This window comes from Magallana gigas, chromosome 7 (genome assembly GCF_963853765.1).
Source record: "Magallana gigas chromosome 7, xbMagGiga1.1, whole genome shotgun sequence".
Lineage (NCBI taxonomy): Eukaryota > Metazoa > Mollusca > Bivalvia > Ostreida > Ostreidae > Magallana > Magallana gigas.
The window spans coordinates 43,036,016-43,058,544 of record NC_088859.1 but is presented as its reverse complement, the minus strand read 5'-3'; the positions used below and the strand labels follow the sequence as shown (position 1 = coordinate 43,058,544).

At 34.4% G+C, this 22,529-nt stretch overlaps 1 protein-coding gene across 3 annotated transcripts; it reads right to left on the bottom strand.

Annotated features, from left to right (window-relative positions):
* Positions 1 to 2,089: 2,089 nt before the first annotated feature.
* Positions 2,090 to 21,073, bottom strand: LOC105327867 (receptor-type tyrosine-protein phosphatase alpha). 3 transcript variants are annotated; one of them, XM_034459053.2, is made up of 33 exons: positions 20,918 to 21,073; positions 20,411 to 20,590; positions 19,983 to 20,189; positions 18,189 to 18,287; positions 17,918 to 18,058; positions 15,504 to 15,641; positions 14,726 to 14,962; positions 13,935 to 14,165; positions 13,695 to 13,790; positions 13,373 to 13,510; positions 12,901 to 13,041; positions 12,483 to 12,617; positions 11,964 to 12,095; positions 9,706 to 9,813; positions 8,694 to 8,832; positions 8,375 to 8,431; positions 8,124 to 8,197; positions 7,304 to 7,494; positions 7,099 to 7,186; positions 6,899 to 6,975; positions 6,332 to 6,368; positions 6,129 to 6,226; positions 5,919 to 6,047; positions 5,599 to 5,744; positions 5,299 to 5,434; positions 4,848 to 4,994; positions 4,586 to 4,658; positions 4,119 to 4,165; positions 3,867 to 3,998; positions 3,652 to 3,777; positions 3,211 to 3,365; positions 2,948 to 3,083; positions 2,090 to 2,514 (listed from the first exon to the last, which is right to left on the bottom strand). In XM_034459053.2, the coding sequence occupies exons 1-33, from the start codon at positions 20,976 to 20,978 to the stop codon at positions 2,428 to 2,430; spliced, it is 4,119 nt and encodes a 1,372-aa protein (XP_034314944.2). In that variant the 5' UTR covers positions 20,979 to 21,073; the 3' UTR covers positions 2,090 to 2,427. The 3 variants fall into 3 exon arrangements, with proteins under 3 accessions (XP_034314944.2, XP_034314945.2, XP_034314947.2); XM_034459054.2 differs by lacking the exon at positions 11,964 to 12,095; XM_034459056.2 differs by lacking the exons at positions 11,964 to 12,095; positions 12,483 to 12,617.
* Positions 21,074 to 22,529: the final 1,456 nt, after the last annotated feature.

The following is a 22,529-nucleotide window of genomic DNA, read 5'->3' as shown; positions in this document are numbered from 1 at the left end:
ATGCTTCGACGTTTGCATCAAATTTTCTATTTAATTTTTTCCAACTGATATCCATGTACCTATGCTTCACTGAAAAGTTTACTTCTTATTTATTTATCCAACTTGAGTAAATAATTGGAAGAATAAACAAAATCCGTGTTAGGTCCTTTTATTAGAGGCCATTTTTATACGATAAGTGAATTCGTTTCTTTTATATTCATATTAATGTACAATTCATACATACTTTGTAGCAAACGTTTCCAAAGAGTGTAAATATTAACATAAGTTAGAGGTATTAACCATAAAGTCGTACACAATCGCCACCCCCCTATGAGGGTTTTGCCGTCTACTAAACTGGCAATGAAGGTGGGTTACATTAGATCAGATATCAATTTAAATCTTTAAAAAAAATTGAAAAGAAAATGTTAAGGAAATTGTCTTCGTTAATGTAATTTGCATTAATTATGTGTAGCGTTGTTCGACAAGGGAAGCTAAGTAGTGTGTATAAATGTATATGTGTGTGCGATTATCCACACGTGTCTTTTTTATCACAAAAGATACTATCTTAGATATATACAAATTGTCTATTAAAACCCTTTGTAGTAGATAAGACATCGTGTCACAACCGATCTTCATTCAACAAGCCCTGTGATGCGAGACCCTTGATTTTACCGGGATATCGTCCGATGTTCCACCTGCTAACGCGCGATTGTTTTTTTTAAAGACGTTTTATTGTTTTAAAGTTAAAGAAATATATTCGCTCGGCATTTTTGATTTTTACATTCAGGAGTAACCTAAATTTTTCATTTAATTCAGGTTTGTATTTTAAATGGCACATTTTCAAATATATTTACCGTCGTATCATTTTTACTAAAAATCTATTAACAAAAAAGCTTAAAGGTTTTTAGATGGAAAACGGGTAAATTCGTTACACTTATTGCAAAATCATAAAAAAAGGTTTGATGTCCAATGGCGACTGGGCAGTAATTCTACACTGTCGCCTATGTATGAAAGCAATAAACAAACATTGATTAGCTGATTGTATTCACAGTTCTTTTATTTCTTTCAAAAGACGCCAACAATACCCACGGAGGGTACAAAAGTGCCATATCATGTCATTACTGCGATTTGTATGTCCCAGAGAAATTGATCTGGGACACTTCACTGACCGCGAGTTCCATGTATATTATTGGAATATTGTCTTACATTACAGCTGTACGAATCAATTCCTTCACAACATTTCTTTCTTTTGCAGGCATTACAAGTCTTCAACAACTTCTCAATCTTATTTTTAAAGTGGAATTAATTTTCTTCAACAAGAAGGATTCGAAAAGAATGAGGAAGTCTGTGTGTTTGATTAGCTTGGAATAGTGTTAAAAATGATGACGGAAAAGAAATTTCGAATTCCGGGAGAGGACCAAGAGCTTCGGCAACCCCCGGTACACTGGCAGCTGAAATACGACACGACTCATGACGTCAGATTCGAGTCGATGAGGAACCCGGTTCGTCACGGTCAACTGCACAGGATTCACCGAGACTTGACGAAGGAGTCGGAACGAAAGATTCGAGCCTATGAGCGGGGACAACGGGTTTTTACCGCAGAAGTTCGGAAATACTCTCAGAAAGTCCAGGACAGACTACTGAAACTTAAGAACATCACCAACAGAGTGAATACCTTTCTGTCTCTCAAGTACAGTTACAATGACTGGAAATTACACGATTCAAATCTTAACCATTCAGGTAAAAACTTTGATAAGAAACAGTTACACAAAAATCAAAAGCTGCTGTTCAGCGTATCTCATCGAAAAAATCCAGAACAAAATGACCGTGTTGAAACAGGACAGGCACGTGACGATTCCGCCTTAAGAACCCTTCCACCAAAAACTATGATTGTCCAACGAGAACTAACCATGCCTTGAAAAGTTAAACCAGAAATACCGGAAGTATATGGATTGTGGTTACCCTCTCACTTGTGATCAAATTGTCTGAATTATTTAATTATTAATCTTAATTGTCGGTGAAACTATCGGATCCTGACTTAATGACAGCAATTCAAAATAAGGTTACGGAAGATATTGACTATAGATATCTGTGATGAACGGCTGCTAGTATGACAGTCAAGTTTATTTATTTTTAATGAACGTACAGTCAATTTCTCAAGTTACAATATAAAAACATAAGCTATATATCTGAAAAAAAAACCAAATAAATTAAGATTTACTGTTGATTTACAATTTCATAAGAAATGAAAATGCTTTTCTTGCAATATGGAAACAACACGAAACTTTGTTTTCCAATGCTAAATGTTAAAGCTAATGGTATGGTAATTTGTCCCCAATTCTAATATAAAAAAAAACCCAACTGACTCCTGGTAAAAAGGTGTCATTGGTAGTATCTGATCATTTAGCCTTATTTAGCCTTGGTAGCTGAGACGTTTGTAGAAATAATTTATTCCTGATCATTATCGACGTTGGCGTAATCATTATCTGTCAACAGGAACTCGTACACCGAGTGGTAGCAAAAATCGTAGTCCTCCTGCAAATAATACAAAAACATCTTATATATCCCGTTCTAATATTATTGAATTTGTTCAAGTACTACCCTTTAAGGCTTTCAAAATGTCAAAAAAGCATACGTATTTAAGTGAAGTCTATTTTATCTATGAAGTGACCAAACGAAAAAGCTGTATTTGTTATTAATTTTATCCTGGGCAAAAAAGGACAGCATTGCATTAGAAGTTGTATTTGCCTTTTTATTTGATATTGTTTTTACTTTAACAAGTCAATATTGCTAAATATCTTTTAAGCCCATGATACAAAGAGAACAAAAATGATTTATTTAATAACATTTAGGAAAAGTGGAACATAAAATTTACTTATATTTTATAGGAATAACAACTTGTTAAGCCCCATAAAACTACACGTATTTGCAAACTATCGTTATAGAATTAAAAATTCTAAAATATTACCTTTGTGGCAATGAATTCCGGGTGTCTGATATGAAACTGACGAACAGTCTGAAATAGGTTGACAGTCTTTTCTTTAATGGCGTCCTGTATAGCGTAGGAAACGACGCACAGCAATCCGGGACTTGAAATTCCGTCGCTTGAAACAAAGTATTCATTTTCGTAACAATTTTTAAAAGAAATCTTATTTATCCTTACAGTGATGAGATGAAGCTTAAAATGTGAAAAATCTTGATTTGATTGTTTGCTTTTAGACTTTCAATTACCTGCTCAGTACAATTGTCGGGCCTACGAGTGAGCTGGATTTTTCCGTGTGTTCGATTAGGATTGCCAGATTTGCCATTTCCGTAGCGGTCATTTTTGGGTTCTTTCCATCAATACAAGCTCTAATAACTGTCATTTCGTCACTTTGCTCAGTGTTCTACATGTAATAAATTATGACCATATTAAGTAAATCACACGTGTACTAAATGAATGCATGATAAATAACAAAGTTTAAAATCTCTAACCTTTTTCTATTAAAAATACATATTAAATGAATAGAGAAGTTTAATTAACTGATGAAGTAAAAAACGGCTGAACAACTCGTTTTTCTATTCGTTTTTAGATATCGATGGGAAACTCAACGATGATATTCGTCCTCGATAAAGACGAATTACATTTATCCGAAATATTATGATGTATTTTAGACTATCTTTGTCCCTAACCTTGTTAGTTATGTCCACTGCAGAGCATGACGCGTTGACATTCTCATTGATGGCGGAACTAGTGATAGAAACCGCCATTCCGTTGGTCACTCGAATTTCCCCCGATGTAGGCAAGAAACTGCCCAGCTGCAAATAAAATCGACGAGGACATAAGGAAGGATTATGATTTGTCAAATGTGACCATCGAAGGATTTCAAATTTTATCTGAAACTTACAATATCGCTAGACTGTTTGTCCACCGACACGACAACTGCAGACTCTGACGTCATAACCAAGTTCCACAGATCCGTGTCCATGGTCGGCATCAGTGATTGGACCAATAGAAATCCCCTGCTGTCCCCGTAAGGCTAGAAATGTAAAAAAAATTACTATAACTAAACTGCCCATCTAGTATGCATTTTGATCGCGTTCTGCTCTACGTCATTAAAAAGTTCGTCATAAGATACATATGGCATAAAATAACTTACCAGAACTTTAATGGTCTGTAAAGTTTCAACAATGGTGTTGTCCTGAGCTATATTCGATATAAAACATGAGCTTAAAAAATGCGCAACAGACAAAATTTTAAAAATATTTTGCATGCTTAATAAATATCTAAACTGCCAGCATAGCTGGGTAAATAACAAAGTTACACAAGTAGCTTCTCTATTAATTTGATTTTTCGATCTATATTAAGCAGAAATCCAATTTTTTGAAATTAGTTTTATCCAACACACACTAAAGCCCGCAAATACTGGTCCTATATTTACTTTTTAAAATATTGACTATGATATTAAAAATAAATAGTTTATTTTTAAATTTTAAATGATTTTATAAGTTATTAAATCATCCGACTTAAAATGTACATTTAAATGGTGATAATGTAATGTCTGTTAAAATTCATTGAATGTTTCATGCAAGTAGAAGCGTATTAACAACAAGTATGAATACACACATTTTCGGCCTTTTCTCTTTGGCTTTGGATTGAGATTGTCGGCAGTAAAAACACCCCGCATTTCCTGTAGAGTCTGCCAAACATGAGAATAAAGTAAGTAATTTGATACTTGTTCCTTCTTCAAGAATAACTGTTTGTTAAGCAAGTATGACTTTCGTAACATATAAAGACTTTAGGTTTGAAACTCTGTCTAAATGACACCGGTATTATATATACATGTAATAAGACTACACTGCTGAGTGACATTACAATACACAGTTACCCTGAATTCCGCCACAGTTCTCTTCTCCGCCTTAAAAGACGGGTCCTCAAGTTTGAAGTGCTCTTTTGGAAAATCTTTTCTTTTAATGGTTGAGTTTTTCATATTCAATGCCTCATAAATTGTGTGATAAACATACATATACTGATCCTATAAAAGACAAAACCTTACTTTACCAATGATTTATTCATATTTATAGCATATAATGTAGCATGTATGTATCTATCATTATATACTATATAATATATTGAAACATCAGTTACACAAAATTAGTAGAAGAGTTAGGAACAAGTGATTTAGATTCCTAACAAACTAAATTTGTTATATGATTATATCTAATAAATACATAATACAATTTCAAGAGAATGAAACTGATTTTGCTATAAGAGTGAATTCGTTGTAAGCGTGTTCGCTGTAACCTTGTTTTAATGTACTAGTATACTGGATGTCTTACCGCCGTCTGAATCATGTTCATGCGGTCCTTCCTCATATGTTTGACAAAGTTGAAGACTTGCACCTGGTTGGTGAGTTTTGCTTGCTTCAGGAGAGAGTCCAGGGCTATAAAAGTACCCGTCCTACCGATACCAGCGCTAAAGCAAATAACCAAAACACCCGTGTCTATCATATCAACGCTAATATCATTCCTGGCAAATTTAGGAGACTTCAATGGTGCTGAAGATTTGCTGAAGCTCTAACTGCCATAAATCAAAGTATTTATATTATGTTACGTGCAAGAATCATCAGGAAACTGTACCTGCAATGGACGACCATTGGTCCAATGAAGTCCGATTCCTCGGACGACACAAGATGGTGGAAAGCTACAAGCCGCACGTGATCGGGGGTGCCGTGGTCTGGCCAGGCCGTGTAATGGAAGTGGTGAATGGTTCGACACTCGCTGGTCTAAAGTCAGGCAACAAAGCCGTTAAGACATTAGTATGTAAAAATTTTCAGATCCTTTTTACATTTTCAGAAAACTCCAATTCGTTTTCCGGCACGTACAACTTAAAATACAAAATTTTGGAATTTATCCCGCATCAGTATTTAAATTACATGTAAGATGGACAATAAACTTACTGTCATGTCCTCCAGACGTAGCGCCCTCTGGACGTACGTTATGTGCGTCTTTTCGGCTTGCACTGATATCTTATAAAGTCCAAACTCTAGCGTAGACCCTTTATTTGGCCAATATTGAGCACATTTTATCTAAAAACGAATGTTGAAAGGGTTTCAGTGAGTGACAATGAGTCAGGGTTAAAGAAATGATCGTCCGACAGATGAACTTACTTTGTTTTTCTCCTTTAGATTGGTTAGCATCACTATTTTGCCACAACATGTCTGCCAAACCATCCGCCAGAAATCTCCAATTGTTGATGTCATCGGTCCTAAAACACAAATCATACGGTTTTTGTTTTTGTTTTTTACTTTTTTTGCTTTCAATTTTGGTGGAATAAGATAAAAACAGCCATAATGATAAAGGCAAACTTTACCTTGTGTTGCAATGTAAGCCTTGTCCTCTAGTGTACTCTGAGAATAAAAAACGAGAGAAAACTTTTCTATACACTGTCTGTACATGTAGTTTTTTTTTTATTTATAACTTGTATAAATGAAACTGACTCTTGGAAGCTACTAAGTAAGCCCCGTTGGTCAATTGGATTGCACTTTTGTCTCAAACCACGGTCCGCAGTCTATATGGCTCTACCATATCCGCCAGATGGGAGAACATCGTACATACTGTAGATTCCTTATTTTACGCGAATTCTTAATTCCGCGATTCAACGATTTACCATCAAATCGCGAGAACATAAAATTGCGAATGGCGAAATTTCATCATAGTTTCATGTAGTTTACATGTCTCCCAAAATTAAAAGCGAGATTTAAGAATTCGCAAGACGGGCTTCTCGCGATTTTACGCGGATATTAATTCCTCGCATTTAATTAAGAATTTACAGTACTGGCCGTAGTTTGTAATGATTCTCTTTTTAATACTAGAGCATAAATGACGCATTTTAAATAATGGCGATTACCGTACTTCCGTAACTATTACAGACACTTACATCAATGTAACTTCCGTTTATGTAGTTCGTGTCTGGCTTCCCAGAAAGAGGCGTCAGTTGTACAATGGAGTGGTCATCTTCAAAGCATCAGAGAAAATTGTTCAAATTACCGATTAATTGTTTATTTGTGCCTTTATCTATTCATTAAGAGAGAGAGAGAGAGAGAGAGAGAGAGAGAGAGAGAGAGAGAGAACTAATACATGGTAAGACTGTGAGGTATCTATTCTTTGGTTTGTTTCCAACTTTGTTTGCGATGGTACAAGGATGGACGGCCCCCTTTTGTAGCTCCTGAAATAAATGTAACGCATTGCTAACGTAGAGATCATTCTAAGTCCAGCATTTATCAGTTCTGAAATTACAATACTAGGATGCTTATAATGTCCCTGATGTTATAAAGAACTGTACTTTAAACTCATCCTCTATCATCTTCTGGCCATTTTTAATGCGCTCTTTCAAATCTGGGACGGAGACCCCGCTGGACAGCACACTAGAGTTGTAGTAGTCCTCTGTTTTGGCTGGTAAGTCATCCACTCCAAAGTAAAGTCCCCCGTCATCCGTCACGGGAGGGGTGGGCTTAGGGGCGCTAGGGAAGGGACCTAGAAATGGAGTTATTCAGAGATATACACCAAGTTGCCCTCTGATTTCGGCTTTAAATTGACGATGAATAAACGAAAATTCTCTGTTTTAAAAACTGTTAGCAAAAACTTTGTAACAGATTATTTTTTTTGAAAATGACATCTGAAGTAATATCATGCGTTTCTCAGTGTAAGGAGTTTTCGTGGCGAGTTTCAATAAGTCTTCCCATTAAACAAGTTTGTACCAATTTTATATTTTAAAGAAATAAATAACCAGAACAACTATATAGGAGATTAAGCGTTTATTGTTCATATTTGATTTAATCAATGGATATAAATAAATCAATTTAACGAGAAAAATTCTTTAAGTTGATGAAGAGAGGAAAAAATAATATGATACGATATTCCTTACGGTAGGATGGCAATGAAGGTAGTTAATATACATGTGTTTATAAGATTTAAATATCCATTATGAGATTTGTAAGGTTTTTCCTGCACCAGACAATGATATATTTTTTTATATATAAATACATGTATTAATAGTATCTTAATATAATGATTCCTTATGGTATATATATAGTTTGTTAGGCTTTTTCCAGCAATGATACAATGTATAATCCTCTAGTATGTGTCGGGTTAGTGGTGGATACCTTGAACCTGCACTAAATGTTCGTTGTGGGAGCTTGGAACATGCCCATTTCCTGACAGTGGCACTACCTCATCGCTGAAATGGACAGAAAAATGCTATTTAGTAAAACATATTATCGATTTCTTAACCATTACCTAGATATAGAATGTACAGCAGAAAAATCTAGGATCCTCCATGACATTCAAGTTCAGTGTTGATATTTATTGGAGGGGTAACATTATCATAAAAACTTTGAATTTCTTCATGTTATACCTGTGTTTATTAATATTTTGTTTTTCTTCGGAGTCTTCTTCTGCTTCCTGCTTAAATCTAAACCAGTACGGAAGAAAAAAATCCAGCTGTATTGCATTGAAAACATTTTACAAAACTAGTCTATAATATTTAAAAAATGTTCATCAATTTTCAAAGCCTAATGTTAGCAGTACAAAACGGGTTAAAAAAAGATGGCATGCTTTAAATCAATAATTTTGAACATTGAATTTTTCCAGATTAACGTAGAATGAAAAAAGAGGTTTGATACATATGTTTACATTGTAAATTGGTTTAAAAAAATGAATTGATTTGATTGTACCGTTTGTTGGCACGAGCGGCGATGATGATGAAGATGACGGCGATGATGAGAGTGATGACCCCCAGCACCAGGCAGATGAGCATGGCAAGGTCGTCCGTACTCAGCGACGCTGAGGCAGCCTGGGGCTCGGTTATTGTTCCTGTGAAGTAATGACAAGGAATAGTCAGACTCTGACGATAGAACGTGATCAGCGTTAAAAAATATTCCATCATATTACTGATGGACTTAATTAATTTATTAATATAGCCGTAAAAAATTCTGAGATATATTTGAAAATAAATTTCACATAAACTCTATCATCTGTCCGAATCTCATATGCTAGAAATGACAACATCATCATTTTTTCAAAGTGGTTGTGGTTTTCCACCACTGGCTGAAGCCAAAATCTGAAAAGTTTAGGCCCTAAATATAAAAAAAATAATTTTGAATTGCGACTGCTGATAAAAAAGGTGGTACAGGATGATGTGAAAAGTCAAATATTTTTTCCTCCGAAAAATATTCATGTAGCTGAAGGGTTGTCGTCAGACGAAAACTTCGGGTGGAGATATCATAGGTTCTGTACATGCAAAAAGACATTCAATGCGCACAAAAATCATGCCATAATTTTAATTTTTTTACTAGTTTCCTTATCAAATCCAGTGAAATTTTATTTTACCAGAAATGTAAGATATCACCCCGAAAATTCTCTATGAATGCACACACCAACTTCGAAAAGTGAAGTGTGTCATAACGGGCTGATGAACTGTCGCCAACTTACATGTAAACGTAATCACCCACTTTCAGGGTTAATAAGGGTGTTTTAAAGAATTTCTTTAATGAAAAGAGTAACAACACTAATATAGTTAAATGTCTTAACAGTTTCTACAAAGGAGAAAGTATATTTAAAATAGTAAAAAAAAACCCAACTTGCACAATTTTAGTACAGTGCAGAGAAATGTAGTCCTAAGATTTGACAATGTAAAATAAAATATTTTTTCCGTTTCGAATAAAAATTGCCTTAGAGATTGAATACCATTGGTTACGATGACTGGACACTGGCCGGTTATATGGTTGCAGGTCTGGTTGTTGGCGCATGCACACAGCTGGGCACAGTCCTGACCGTAAGTACCGGGACTACATACTGCGATTAAATTAAAATTTAATTAAAATACTGAATGTGTATGTCGACTTCGGAACTTAGCTTAAACAAGAGGCCTAGGGGCCACATCGCTCACCTGAGCAACAATTGCCTTAATTCTGATCAAATTAGCATTACAGTATCAAAATATCTTGACAACTGAGTACAGTAGATCTTGCTAAAAAAATTGAAATTCTGCCAATTTTTATCCACCTCTTATTTTTTGGTAAATACCAAGCCCCCTTTTGTTGTTGTACCTGTAAGAAGATTTTTCTCTATTCCTAAATACCCCCCCCCCCCATTTCGTGGCCCCACTTTTCTCTAGTGAATCATGGTTTCATCAAACTTAAATCTGCATAACCTGTGCTTTCACACTAAGTACTGAGTTTTGGACCGAAAACTTTCCAAGAATATTTTTAAAGATTTGCTCTATATATTCCTATGTAAAAATTCAAACCGCCATCACGGTCCCGCCCTACCACTAGGGACTGTGATTTTGCAAACTTGAATTTACACTACCCGAGGATGCCTCTACACAAGTTTAAGCTTTTCTGGCCAAATAGTCTTTAAAAAGAAGATTTTTAAAGATTTTCTCTATATATTCCGAAGTAAAAATTCATCCCCCATTGTGGCCTCCACCTACCCCTGGACTATTATTTTTACAAACTTGAATCTATATGATCTGGGGATGCTTCCACTCAAATTCGGGCTTTCCTGGCTTAATAGTTTTGAGAAGAAGATTTTTAAAGATTTTCTCTATACATAAAAATTTATCCCACAATTGTGGCCCCACCCTACCCCGGGGACCATGATTTGAACAAACTTGAATCTACACTATCTGAGGATGCTTCCACTCAAATTTGAGCTTTCCTGGCCTAATAGTTTTTGAGAAGAAGATTTTTAAAGATTTTCTCTATATATTCCTATATAAAAATTTATCCCACAATTGTGGCCCCACCCTACCCCGGGGGACCATGATTTAACCAAACTTGAATCTACACTATCTGATGATGCTTCCACTCAAAGTTGAGCTTTCCTGGCTCAATAGTTTTTGAGATGAAGATTTTTAAAGATTTTCTCTATGTATTCCTATGTAAAACTTGATCCCCCTCTTGTGGCCCCTCCCTACCCCCGGGGACCATGATTTGAACAAACTTGAATCTACACTACCTGAAGATGCCTCCACACAAGTTTAAGCTTTTCAGGCCGAATAGTTTTTGAGAAGAAGATTTTTGAAAAATACCAACAAATTTTCAATAATTCTCAATTATCTCCCCTTTAAAGAGGGCGTGGCATTTCATTTGAACAAACTTGAATCCCCTTCACCTAGTGGTGCTTTGTGCCAAATTTGGTTGAAATCTGCCCAGTGGTTCTTGAGAAGAAGATAAAATGTGAAAAGTTTACAACAACGACGACGACAACAACGACGACAACGACAGACAACGGACAAATTGTTATCAGAAAAGCTCACTTGAGCCTTTGGCTCAGGTGAGCTAAAAAGATAGTTATTCATTCATTGGTTTATATCATTTGGTATCATCATTTATTGTTCATTCATATTGAATTAAATCTGATAATTGAAAATGCAACAAAAACATGTATATCGAACTGCATATAAACCATAAGAAAGTCTATATATATTGAAAAAGAGTAGATCTAACTTGATGTTATGTGCCTCTAATAAAAAATTGCAGAAGGAATGAGACTAGGTATTGAGAAAGTGTTTATATGATATTTAATGATCATAATAAATGAGTACTATGCATCATTTTTAAATATTGCAAAAATTATGACCTACATAGTAAATATCGGAAATGTTTTCAATCAACATCTTAACCATTGACTTGGTATTCTTTTCTGCGATCAGTAATCAAATCGATAGTTTACAGTTTCCAGAAGTTTTACATTTCAAAGAAATTTTTCAAAGACTAGAAAAGCACTTTGTGAAAAAAAGACAACCCAATAGCATGTTGAAATGCGTACACTAGGTAAATACTCGTATGTGTACATTTTATTTTAAAGAGGTGATGTTTTTCTTAACAAAAAATGGATGCCTTAAATTATTAAAAGCATATTGATAACTGATCTTTTAAACTTCAAATAAATTCCTGTTACTATGTACACAATAGTAAAAGCCAAAAATATACTGATACCATCTGAGCAATTTTCCCCCTGATATCCGACTACACACTGGAAACAAGTGCCGTTTCTGTGATTGCATAAGTTGTTTCGACAATTGCTGCATTGGTTAGTACAGTCTTGACCATATGTGCCATTTTCACATGCTGAAAAATGAAGCACAGTCATACTATTGATATACATATGGACATGTAATAATGATACAAGAACGATCAGTAAATACAATGCTAATAACTATGAAAGTGAGTCAATAAGTTATGACTATTGACCAGAATTTTAAGGGAAAAAACATTTCAACCAATGACAACTTTTTACGCAACTGAGCGACAATCTAAGTTTATTTATTGTCCTCTTGACAACTTATCGAGGCTAGGTGGTCGCTGCCATATTACGAAACTTTTTTACCTCCGATAATAAAAGATGAAATTAGAAATTTAACAGTTAGTAGACAAGTCATTTTTGTAATGTTTAATTTAAAGATGATTGTGTGAGAAATCACCCAGCCTCCTAAGATACTGTTTATCAAAAAATACCATCTGTGCAAAATTGTCCCCGATATCCGACATTACAACTGGTGCAAGTCCCGCTTATATGATTACAAGCCTGGCCCCGACAGTCTCTGCTGCAGTTATTCATACAATCCATCCCATAAGTACCACTCTCACAAACTGTCAAAGGAAACGCCCTAATAAATATCCTGCCATGCATAAGAATCATAAAGTAGATGCATACACAAGAGTGAAAATAGGAAGCGTTTGAAATATATACAGCTGCATTCACAATCGTAAATCTTCTCCTCTACGATACGCAGTTCAGTTATCAGCATATGCCAGAGGAGCGAATTTCCAAGTCTAATTTTAATAAGATTGAATATTATAACTAATTTTGTATTGTTTTTTTTATGTCCTTCACGTTTACGTCATTGTATATGAGACGTGTTTTTATTCTTACTCTGTGAACAGTTTGCTCCGAGATATCCGTCCGAACACCCTGTTGGACAATTGCCGCTTATGGGTTCACAAGCACTGTTGTTTCGGCAAAATTTGGAGCACTCTCCGACACAATTTTCTCCGTAATACCCAGACAAACACGCTAATAAAAAGGAAAAAAAGCAAATTGAAGCTATTTGCATAATGAAATCAACAAAATTTAGTTTTTTCTCTCAGTACATATTTTATCTATTCAAGTTCAGTTTTGAGTCATAATCTTATAGTTTTATTAATATGTTTTTGAATATCAGTGTTTATGTATCGCGTAAATTTAATCAAAATCAACTTTTAAAATGATTTTGATTTACGACATGTCTTTAGCGTTGTAATAACACAACAGCGTATTCTGTATTATGGTAACAACTGCTCTGACTGACCAAGGAGCCACATCATCTGCGTAGAATAAATTTTAATTGTAGCTCACAGTAACTTACCATCTTTACACACGGTTCCATTGTAGCCCGCCGCACATCCGTTTGGGCACGTGCCATTCACAATATCGCATGTTTCATTATTCTTGCAATTTCCACATTTTTCTACACAATTGACACCGTACATTCCCATCTGACAATCTATAATGATCGAAAATAAAGTCATTATTTGTTTACGTTGTAATTCATAATATTTTCTGTAGAATATTGCATATTCTATAGAGCTCTGTCATCCTTCGACGAAATGATTTCTATTTTTATGTCTTGCATTAACTCAAATATGTCGAAGTATATGCCCATCACTGCAAGTGTAATCAGTACTCACTTTGATCAATATTATTGCACGCCCCTGTGACATAATCACATAATGGACAAATGCAGTCTTTTTCACAATAAGTACCAAACTTGCCCTCCGGGCAGCCTGTGAAATAAAGTCATTCAAAAAGCATATTAAAACTATCAACACATCACCATGATTATATTCGAAAACAAATATTAAATGATAAGGGGTGCAATCTTTGATTTACAGACTGAGCATGCTTTACAAAAATGGAATTTGATTTACCTATAGCAGCTATTTCACAAAAGGCTAGACCAGGATTGAGCCCCCAGGCAGATGGATATGTAGTCCCTATTGACCTAGTGTTAATAATGGTAATGACCTTTGCCAGGCCGACACAGGTCACGGTTTGAAGCTGTTTAGGGACGTCACTTGAGGTCCAGTTGAAACAATCCTTAACGGTGACACCATTTGATATCAAGATCTTAAACCCCGCCATGTTTGATAAGGTAGGACCTACATTAAAAAAGTAAGAAGCGATTCCTGTTATTTAAAACAAGTAAATGGCTATAATTTTGTGGATTGCTGCCGTTAGGTTCTGGAATACTATAGAAGCGACGACCATTTTATCCCACTTCAAGAAAAAGTGAGCAAATGTCGCCGGCACTCATCTGGTATTGGATACCTTGAAATATCGACGTGGTTGAAAGTACATGGGGTTCAAAATCTTATCACCGTTTTAGTTTTTTGATCATACAATATTTGACAATAAAATACACTTTCAGAAGTCTTCGAACTGTAAAAATGGTACAAGCCAAATCTGGTCTCTCATGACTTGCAAAACATATATAACTAATGCTTAACCTTTTGATTCACGCTTTCAGACATCATAGTTAAGAAAGAAAATTATGTTTATTTCAAAAGGAAGTACATCACAATATTGAAGCTTTCTTCCAAACATTTCAATGACAAACAGCGGTATTCATCGCTGTTTTTCCCAATCGTCTTAAATGCCGTGTATAAAATGGTTAAAACTGTTGCATTAATTTCGTTTACATTCAGAATATCTTTAATACCAGTAACCCCTTCCGGGTAATGAGAAAGGACGAGTTCTCTGATCATTCTTTCCTTCGTCAGCGTGACCTGCACGGAAGATGATCCTATGGTATTGGTGAAGGCTGCCGCCTGATAGACACAGGACGACAGTCTCTCGTCCGTCAAAATCTGACCGTTGTAATTTATGCTTCCCGTAGCAACATTGCCTTGCCAGGCAAGGGAGGTTGCTCCGTTCTGATTGTTGTAAAAGGTGTTGCCTGTACAAAAACAGAGCGGTTTTACATGTACTTATTTTCAACATATCCTGTGAATACATCTCGACACGAGCATCAATAATATATATTTGGGAGGCTATGGATCGTTATTAAAATTTTACGTTATGAAAAATAAAGCCCCCCCCCCCCCTCACCCTAGCACCAATCCCCTGACCATGGATAATGCAATTTATAATTTTGCTGAAGCCCCCAATGTTAACCTTGACTAAATACAAACATTCGATATATGCTTAATTATATGCTCAAAAGAAGATATTTTAACACCTTCTTCATTTTTAGAGTTTATAGTATAACAAAATAAGGATGTTATTTAGAGACAAAGGTCCAGGAATTCATGTCATGTTTATCATGACCCCGTTTCCCTACCCATGATCCATGATAAGTAAGGTCAAAATTTCCTCAGTGATGTTTAAAAAGGTCAGAACACGTGAATGTTTATGGACGACGACGGGCAAACACTGAGTGATTCATCTAACTTAGTTGGTGATTTATCATAAATACTGTCACATCAATGTATACTTACTATTGAAGCAGGAGGCCCCTATGTAGCCCGTATTACAACCCGTGTTATCGCATTCTCCTGTCACGGGGTTACAGCGACTGTTCTTACATTGACCACAAGATTTTTGACAATCCTCGCCAAATGTCCCGCCGATGCATTCTTGAAGAAATAATTATAATCCTTTTATTAATGTTTCGCAGCAAAAAAAACCCACTTCTAACATCATTCTCTTGCAAATTACCCTTCTCCTCCTCCAGAAAACCCAAAAAAACAAACAAACAAAAAACTCCCCCAAAAATCCCCATAAAAACCTTCATATATTTCGCTAGAAGGAGTTTGTCTACTGTACGTACTGTGCAACAGAAATGGTCATCTTAGCGTTCGGCAAATGTTCGTTTGATATTCGTTAAGATGGCTGATGAGTCAAAGACCAAGATAAATGGGATGCACGACACCGTTGCACAACACAAATAAGTTAGCTTGTAAAATAACAAAGGTTTGGGTAATTATTACTTGTAGGTTTGGGTAATTATTACTTGTAGGTTTGGGTAATTATTACTTGTATATATTCTACCCGACATGTATTTTGTTATCTACTGGCATTCAGAGTTTGAGAGGGCTGCATGGTCGTGACCATTTTATTAATATTATATTATTAATCTCCTAAAGAAGAAGAGCATTGTAGATTGATATAGCAAAATATTCAAACTAAGAACTGAAATATGTGGATTGTTTCTTTACTAAACGATAGTTTATAGCTAAACAAACATAATTACCAGTATCTAAAAATTTAAGGAAGATCTTATGGTTAATTTGTTAACACCTGTCCTCCTTAATACAGTGTGCAGTACACAGACAGAAATATGTCTTAAATGATTTTTACATTTAGGTTTCAATTTGAGGTATATCGCTCATCACGTTTTAAGGTCAACTAGTATGAATGTATTCATTTGGCACAAAAGATTGTTATTTAATAATTACAAAACGTTCACAAAAATCAATTTAAAATATAAAAAAAAAACAGCTAGGTTTTGCCGGAAATTATATTTTCTTGCGAAAGGTTTTCCAGACAAAAATGATTAATAAAGTCATGGGCTCTTTGAGGATTTACTATTAGTAACTTTAAGCATTTCATTTGTACACAAACTTTAAACATGTGGCGTGTTTAAAAATATTTTGTAGGCTCTGAGTTGCATCTAGAAATCAATATTAAAGGATTAGATTGACTTTTAGTGTAAAACATGCATATAAATAAAAAAAGTCTGATTTTTAAAAAAATATACATTTGAGTCCTCTTTAGAAATATTAAATCACTGACCGTTCTGTTTTATTTTGTCAATTACAAACTGATAACATATCTTGAAAAACTGCATCGGATTTATGAGAGTTTGATATTGAAAATATTTAATTTCAAATCAATTTGATACTTTAGAAAAATAAACCATTTTTAGTGTAAAAAGGTCATGAAAAATTATGCAGGCCTTATATAACAGCTTTCCTTTCTCCCAATACTCAATCTGATCATTGTGCACAATTTAATTCAATACTTGATTTAAATACTCTGCTTAATTGGAAAAGAAATTCTTGATGCAGCAAAATTCAGGAGTGAGATACCTTTATGAGTTCCACGTGAACACAAATTCTACGTGATACTGCATGCAGTGAGTTTGCAAATCTAGCCGAAAGAAAAATCACGCTTTTTACATTGTCTTTATTTGATACCAGTTTGACTGTGGTGTATAATGCTGGCAACAAAACTATTCTTCAAAGATTTTAAATATATTTAAGAAAAGAACTCAATGTCTATCCAAGTTATACAAATACAACATGAGTTTAAGGGGGCTGGGGGTGGCTGCCATTTTAGACGATATTGATCTCCTATAAAAGAAGAGCTCCATATAAAGATAATGCGAAATGATGAAATTTTATATCAAAATATATGAAATTTTTCTTTATCAAATAGTAGTTGATAGTTTCAGAAATCGCATATAAGATTTTCAAATAAATCTGATGGTTTTATATAAAATTATATTTTTACCCCCCAGCCTCCTTAAACAGTTTACACTATATAATCCGCGAAGCGGATTATATAAAAAAAAGTGTATGTTGCTCCAAACCAGGTCATACGAGTATAACTTTGGTAGATATTTAGTTCATTCCTTATTATAAATTAAATTTCATTTTCTGTAATTAACTGTTCAAATTGAGTACGTTTTACTTTAAGAAATTATTGATGATAAACTGATCAATTTTGAAACGTAACGTCAAGCTAATGCGTACGTTTTTGACGTTGGTGCATTCTGACGTGCTAACATGGTTATACTTTAACTAAATTTTTCTATCCAATAAAATGCTGCGTTACAACCATAATTAAATTATTAGATATTAAACATATAGAAATTGGATTTAGAATTTAAAACCTTTGATCAACTTACCCACAGTGCACTTGCTTGTTCGGTAACCAGCGGAACATCCGGCCGGGCACGAACCTGTCGACATGTCGCACGCAGCGCCATCTTTACAAAACCCGCAGACCTCGTTACAGTTTTCTCCCCAACGTCCAGTGATATTGCAAACTATCACAAAGTAGTGAAGCAAATTAATCAGTTTCAAAAGTTTCACTTACAGCCATCACGTTTCATGAGCAGTTGATATTGGTATAAAGAGGAAGTACAGTTGAACGCTAGGGGACACCTTATACAATACCTGATATGGGAGTAATGCATTCTCCAGTCTCAAAATGGCATTCGCCTGGACAGGAACATGTCTGAGAACATTCGTAACCGAACCTCTGGTAGGAACATCCTTCAGGTAGAAATGACAAAGCAGTTACTTAGATATCAACAGTATATGCCTAAATATCAACCTTAATACCAGTAATTCAGAAACCCTGTCATATTACATTTACAAGAACTGTTATATTTGCTTTGATTAACGTGGCTGCAAAAGCAAATGTTCTTTGCAAAACAAAGTCATTTATGACAATAAGGAATATTATCAAGATTTTCAATACATGGCTATGGTTTTCTTTATAATGTTATAATTTTCTAAAGATCAAAAACATGAGTATTAATTAAAAAATAAAGGGAGACTATTTGACTTATTTGATAAATTTAATGTTCCAGTGTTTTTGATTGGGTGTTAGATCTGGGGCTACGAGAACATACGTGTACATCTAGAATTTTTAAAGTATGCAATTAACTGGAAAAGAAGTAAGCCATCATACATGATTTACAGGGAGGCAGATAATTTTCCTTTATATATTAATGTGCATATCAGAATGAGTTCCCACTAGGTAAAATTGTAAACACACTTTGAAAATTAAATTGTATCTACTAGGAAATATCTCAAACTTTTGGATTGCCATGCGTTAAAAATTGTGTTGCCTTTCAACCGAACCGAATAAAATTTACATATTCGCACAAAAATCGTGTGTTTTTTAAAATGATTTTTATGAAATTCAGAACCTCAAGCCTTATTCTCTTATTGATGACTGGGAGATGGTACAAAATTACTCTCAACCAAAGAGTAAGTAAATTAAATGTAATTCAGGACAAACTGCCAACGAATTCCGTTATTTTCTTTATAAGTGCCAGGAACTAATAATGATTTTAAAAAAAGACAACATTATCTTAATCATAAATACTGCTCTGTTCCAAATATTAAATTCTGTGAACTTATTCTGAGTACAAATGTTGCAATTATAAATAATTTCTGTAATTTAATTATTAAAACTTGTTTCAATAGCTTTCCAATACCTCTTTTTTTTTCTTGCACATATAGTATATTTGTATTTATTTATATCTTATTTCCTGTTTTCTTATTGTACAGTGTGCATACCTCTGACTCTTTTTGTTTTTATTCTGTATGACATCATGTATAATGCTTTGAGCATTATTAAATTGAAATTGACCGCTTCTGTACAGACAAGTTACTGATATTTAGATATATTTAATAAGTGAATGTGAGGATTTGGGCTCAAGGATCTTATCAAGCCTTAACACATTTCTACCAGATTTCTTTAGCCATTTATTAAACGTCATTAATCTAAAAACCCAATCGTACCGTATATGATATTTGAGAAAATTTAATAGAAAATAAATATACTCAGTAATAGCCAACAAATAATCATTACCACCATTGGCAACAGTGTAAAATGTATTTTAGAATAGAACATATATGGGCATTTTGTCTGCTGTTCAATTTCATTCAGTGTATCTATATGATATACATGAACTTGAAAAAAAATACTTCTTAATTAAAGGAGTGTGCAATATGATATGATTAAATTAATGTGTTTGAAAGGGTAAAACTTTGTTAAATAGTGCAGATCGTAGTCAAATATATATGCTTGCCATTGGAGAATAAGGCTAATATTTACTACCAATTCTAATTCGTTAATAATTTTAAGAAACTATTAACTTATTGTATTTTCAGATTTCTGACTAATTATTAGAGACATCATGCATGTGTTCTTTCCCAGTCAATTAAATACAATACCTGTTACTGCAACTTCGCAGATATCAAAATCTATGGGTCCGTCTCTCTGTCTGTTGTACACAGTCAAATAGTTCCCGGTACCAACACAGGGATAAGTGTTGGATGATGGCGGAATTACATTCAACTTTGAGCGATAGCAAATGTATCCACTGTCCAGTTCCGACGAGTTGGATATAGAAATGAAGAACCCCTCCATGCCTGTTCCCCCTGTATAAATAAGTATAAAGTTTACTTAAAATGACCGTAATTTAATTTACATTTTAAGATACTGCTTGGACTGCTCACGCAAAGTAGAATTCTACATACATGTTTGTTATCAAAAGAATTACAATTAACAAGTTAAAACAATATCTCTCTCTCTCTCTCTCTCTCTCTCTCTCTCTCTCTCTCTCTCTCTCTCTCTCTCTCTCTCTCTCTCTCTCTCTTGCCTGAAGGAAATGTGACGTTGACTTCTTGAATTGTTCTGCTGCTGGCAAATTCTACGACAAATCTGGCGACTGACGTAGCTGTCGGAGACATGGTGATGCAGGTTGACGGGTTGCCATCGTTACCCGGAGCCGCTGTCTGGAACGGCTCGAAGCTTGATGGCCGATTCAAAGCGAGGTTGTCTGATTAAAAAATTTATCAGTTTTTTAAATTAATTTGGTAACACAGATAAAAATTAGATTTATTAAAACAAAGACACATTTAAGTAATTTTTTGTAGTCTCAAAACTTATCATTACAATTTTAGTGATAAACACTTCTTAGTCCAAATCTTTAATATGCAAACATTTAAATTATTTACATATAGTACATGGTTATATCTTCTTCTTCACAAACTGATAAAATCCGTTAAACCATTTCTACATGAATATATTAAGTTTTGCCAATCTTAATTTTTAGAATACAATTTTAAAAATAAAATCCAAACAATATTAGATTTAGTATCCTCACCGTAAGCAAATATATTCCGAAAAACTAAAGCTAATAGAAGCACTCGTTCGGTGGCCGCCATCGGCTCTGGTCCTAGTGTTATTACGGACAGAACAATGATCAGCGGAAACCGAGGAGGATGAAGCTGTACTCAGCCGGACGTTCTTAGATAAGCAAACTGTGGGGGGCATAATATCGCAAATACATGCACGTAAATGTAGTAATGATTTTTTTATGAATCATCAATGAGTAGATTTACGTTTTCTTAGGCCTGCAAAGTTGACGCAAATATTTGATGTTTCATGTTTACATCTTTATATTCTATATAGTGATTAGCAATGTCGACCCAACGTTACGTCTACATCAACCAGTCGGTGAAGCGAATATGTTTACGTACATTGAACATCCGCTTTAATAATTGTTGGGTAATTCCTGTTCTTATATTCAAGTCTTAGATACTTTTAAGTTTTGGACATCCGTTGGTGTATAAATATGGGTTTATCATAGTTTAAGTAGTCATTTCTGTTCTTCTTCTTTTTTTTTAAACATTTGGTCTTCAATTGTTTGAGGAGTTATGGGACACTTCTGTATTTTGACTCAATGTCTTTTGAAATAAACGACAGAAGAATCCATTATAATTTTACACGATTTTTCCTTCACCATTTTGATGTGTAACAGCGTAGCGCATTATGTTAAAGCGCCAGCTAACGATCTGCAAAGCATGTTTAAAGGGGCATGGTCACGATTTTGGTCAAAAATTATTTTTTCGATTTTATTGTTTAAAACGCCTCAGTAAGGCATTTTTAATTAGCAACCAAAATTTGAGTGTCATTTGTTGAGTTATAAGCGAGTTTCAGAGATTACAATTCCTCGCTATGTAAACAAAGCGTTTGTTTAAATTTTGAATGTTGAAGTGAAAATTCCAGTTTTAGACCTAAAATGAATGTGTTTATCGTTTGGAACTGTTTATTTATGCTTCAATAGAATGAGAATATAGACAAAACATCTTGAAAAAAAAGAAGATTTTTTACTGGTATATTTAACCTATGTAAACAAAAACAGGGCACGAGCCTTGTTTACATGACGAAGAATTGTGAGCCCTTTAACTTGCTTAAAACTCATCAACGGGCACCCAAATTTCATTTGATCATTAGAAATGCATTCATAAAGCATTGTAAATAATAAAAACAGAAAAATAAAATATGACCAAAATCGTGACCATGCCCCTTTAAAACCCTTTATAAGCTCTTTACCTTACGTGGGTTTTTTCACCTTTATAAGAATTTTTAAAATGTATTTTGAAAAAAAATTGAAACCGTAATGTTATCTCGAATTTTCTTTCATTAACATTATCTCATTATCTCATGGTGCCCCAAATTACTCGCCTGTTTTGAAAATCATTGGAGTTATCGGAATAATTTTGTAATTCTGTGAACTGAAATGAGAGATGTTACTTAAGACAACGAGTTTCCATATTTGATTGGCTATTAAGACGGAAGTGAGGTACCATATCAAACCTTGTAACCAATCAGAGCTTATTAAAGGAATAAGGAATAAGGAATCATTCTTTGAGTATTATGAGGTGATAATGTCGGTCGTGGCGTGGTCAAATCTAATGAAGCCCTAAGGGATT

What these genes read in the sequence shown, in the direction of transcription:
- LOC105327867 (XM_034459053.2), bottom strand. Translation starts at nt 20,978, where the DNA reads ATGGCGGCCACCGAACGAGTGCTTCTATTAGCTTTAGTTTTTCGGAAT. An exon ending in GGGGGAAAATTGCTCAGATG is followed by an intron (nt 9,814 to 11,963) that starts GTATCAGTATAT and finishes ATTTAATCGCAG; the next exon opens with TATGTAGTCCCGGTACTTAC. An exon ending in GAACTGTGGCGGAATTCAGG is followed by an intron (nt 4,659 to 4,847) that starts GTAACTGTGTAT and finishes CATGTTTGGCAG; the next exon opens with ACTCTACAGGAAATGCGGGG.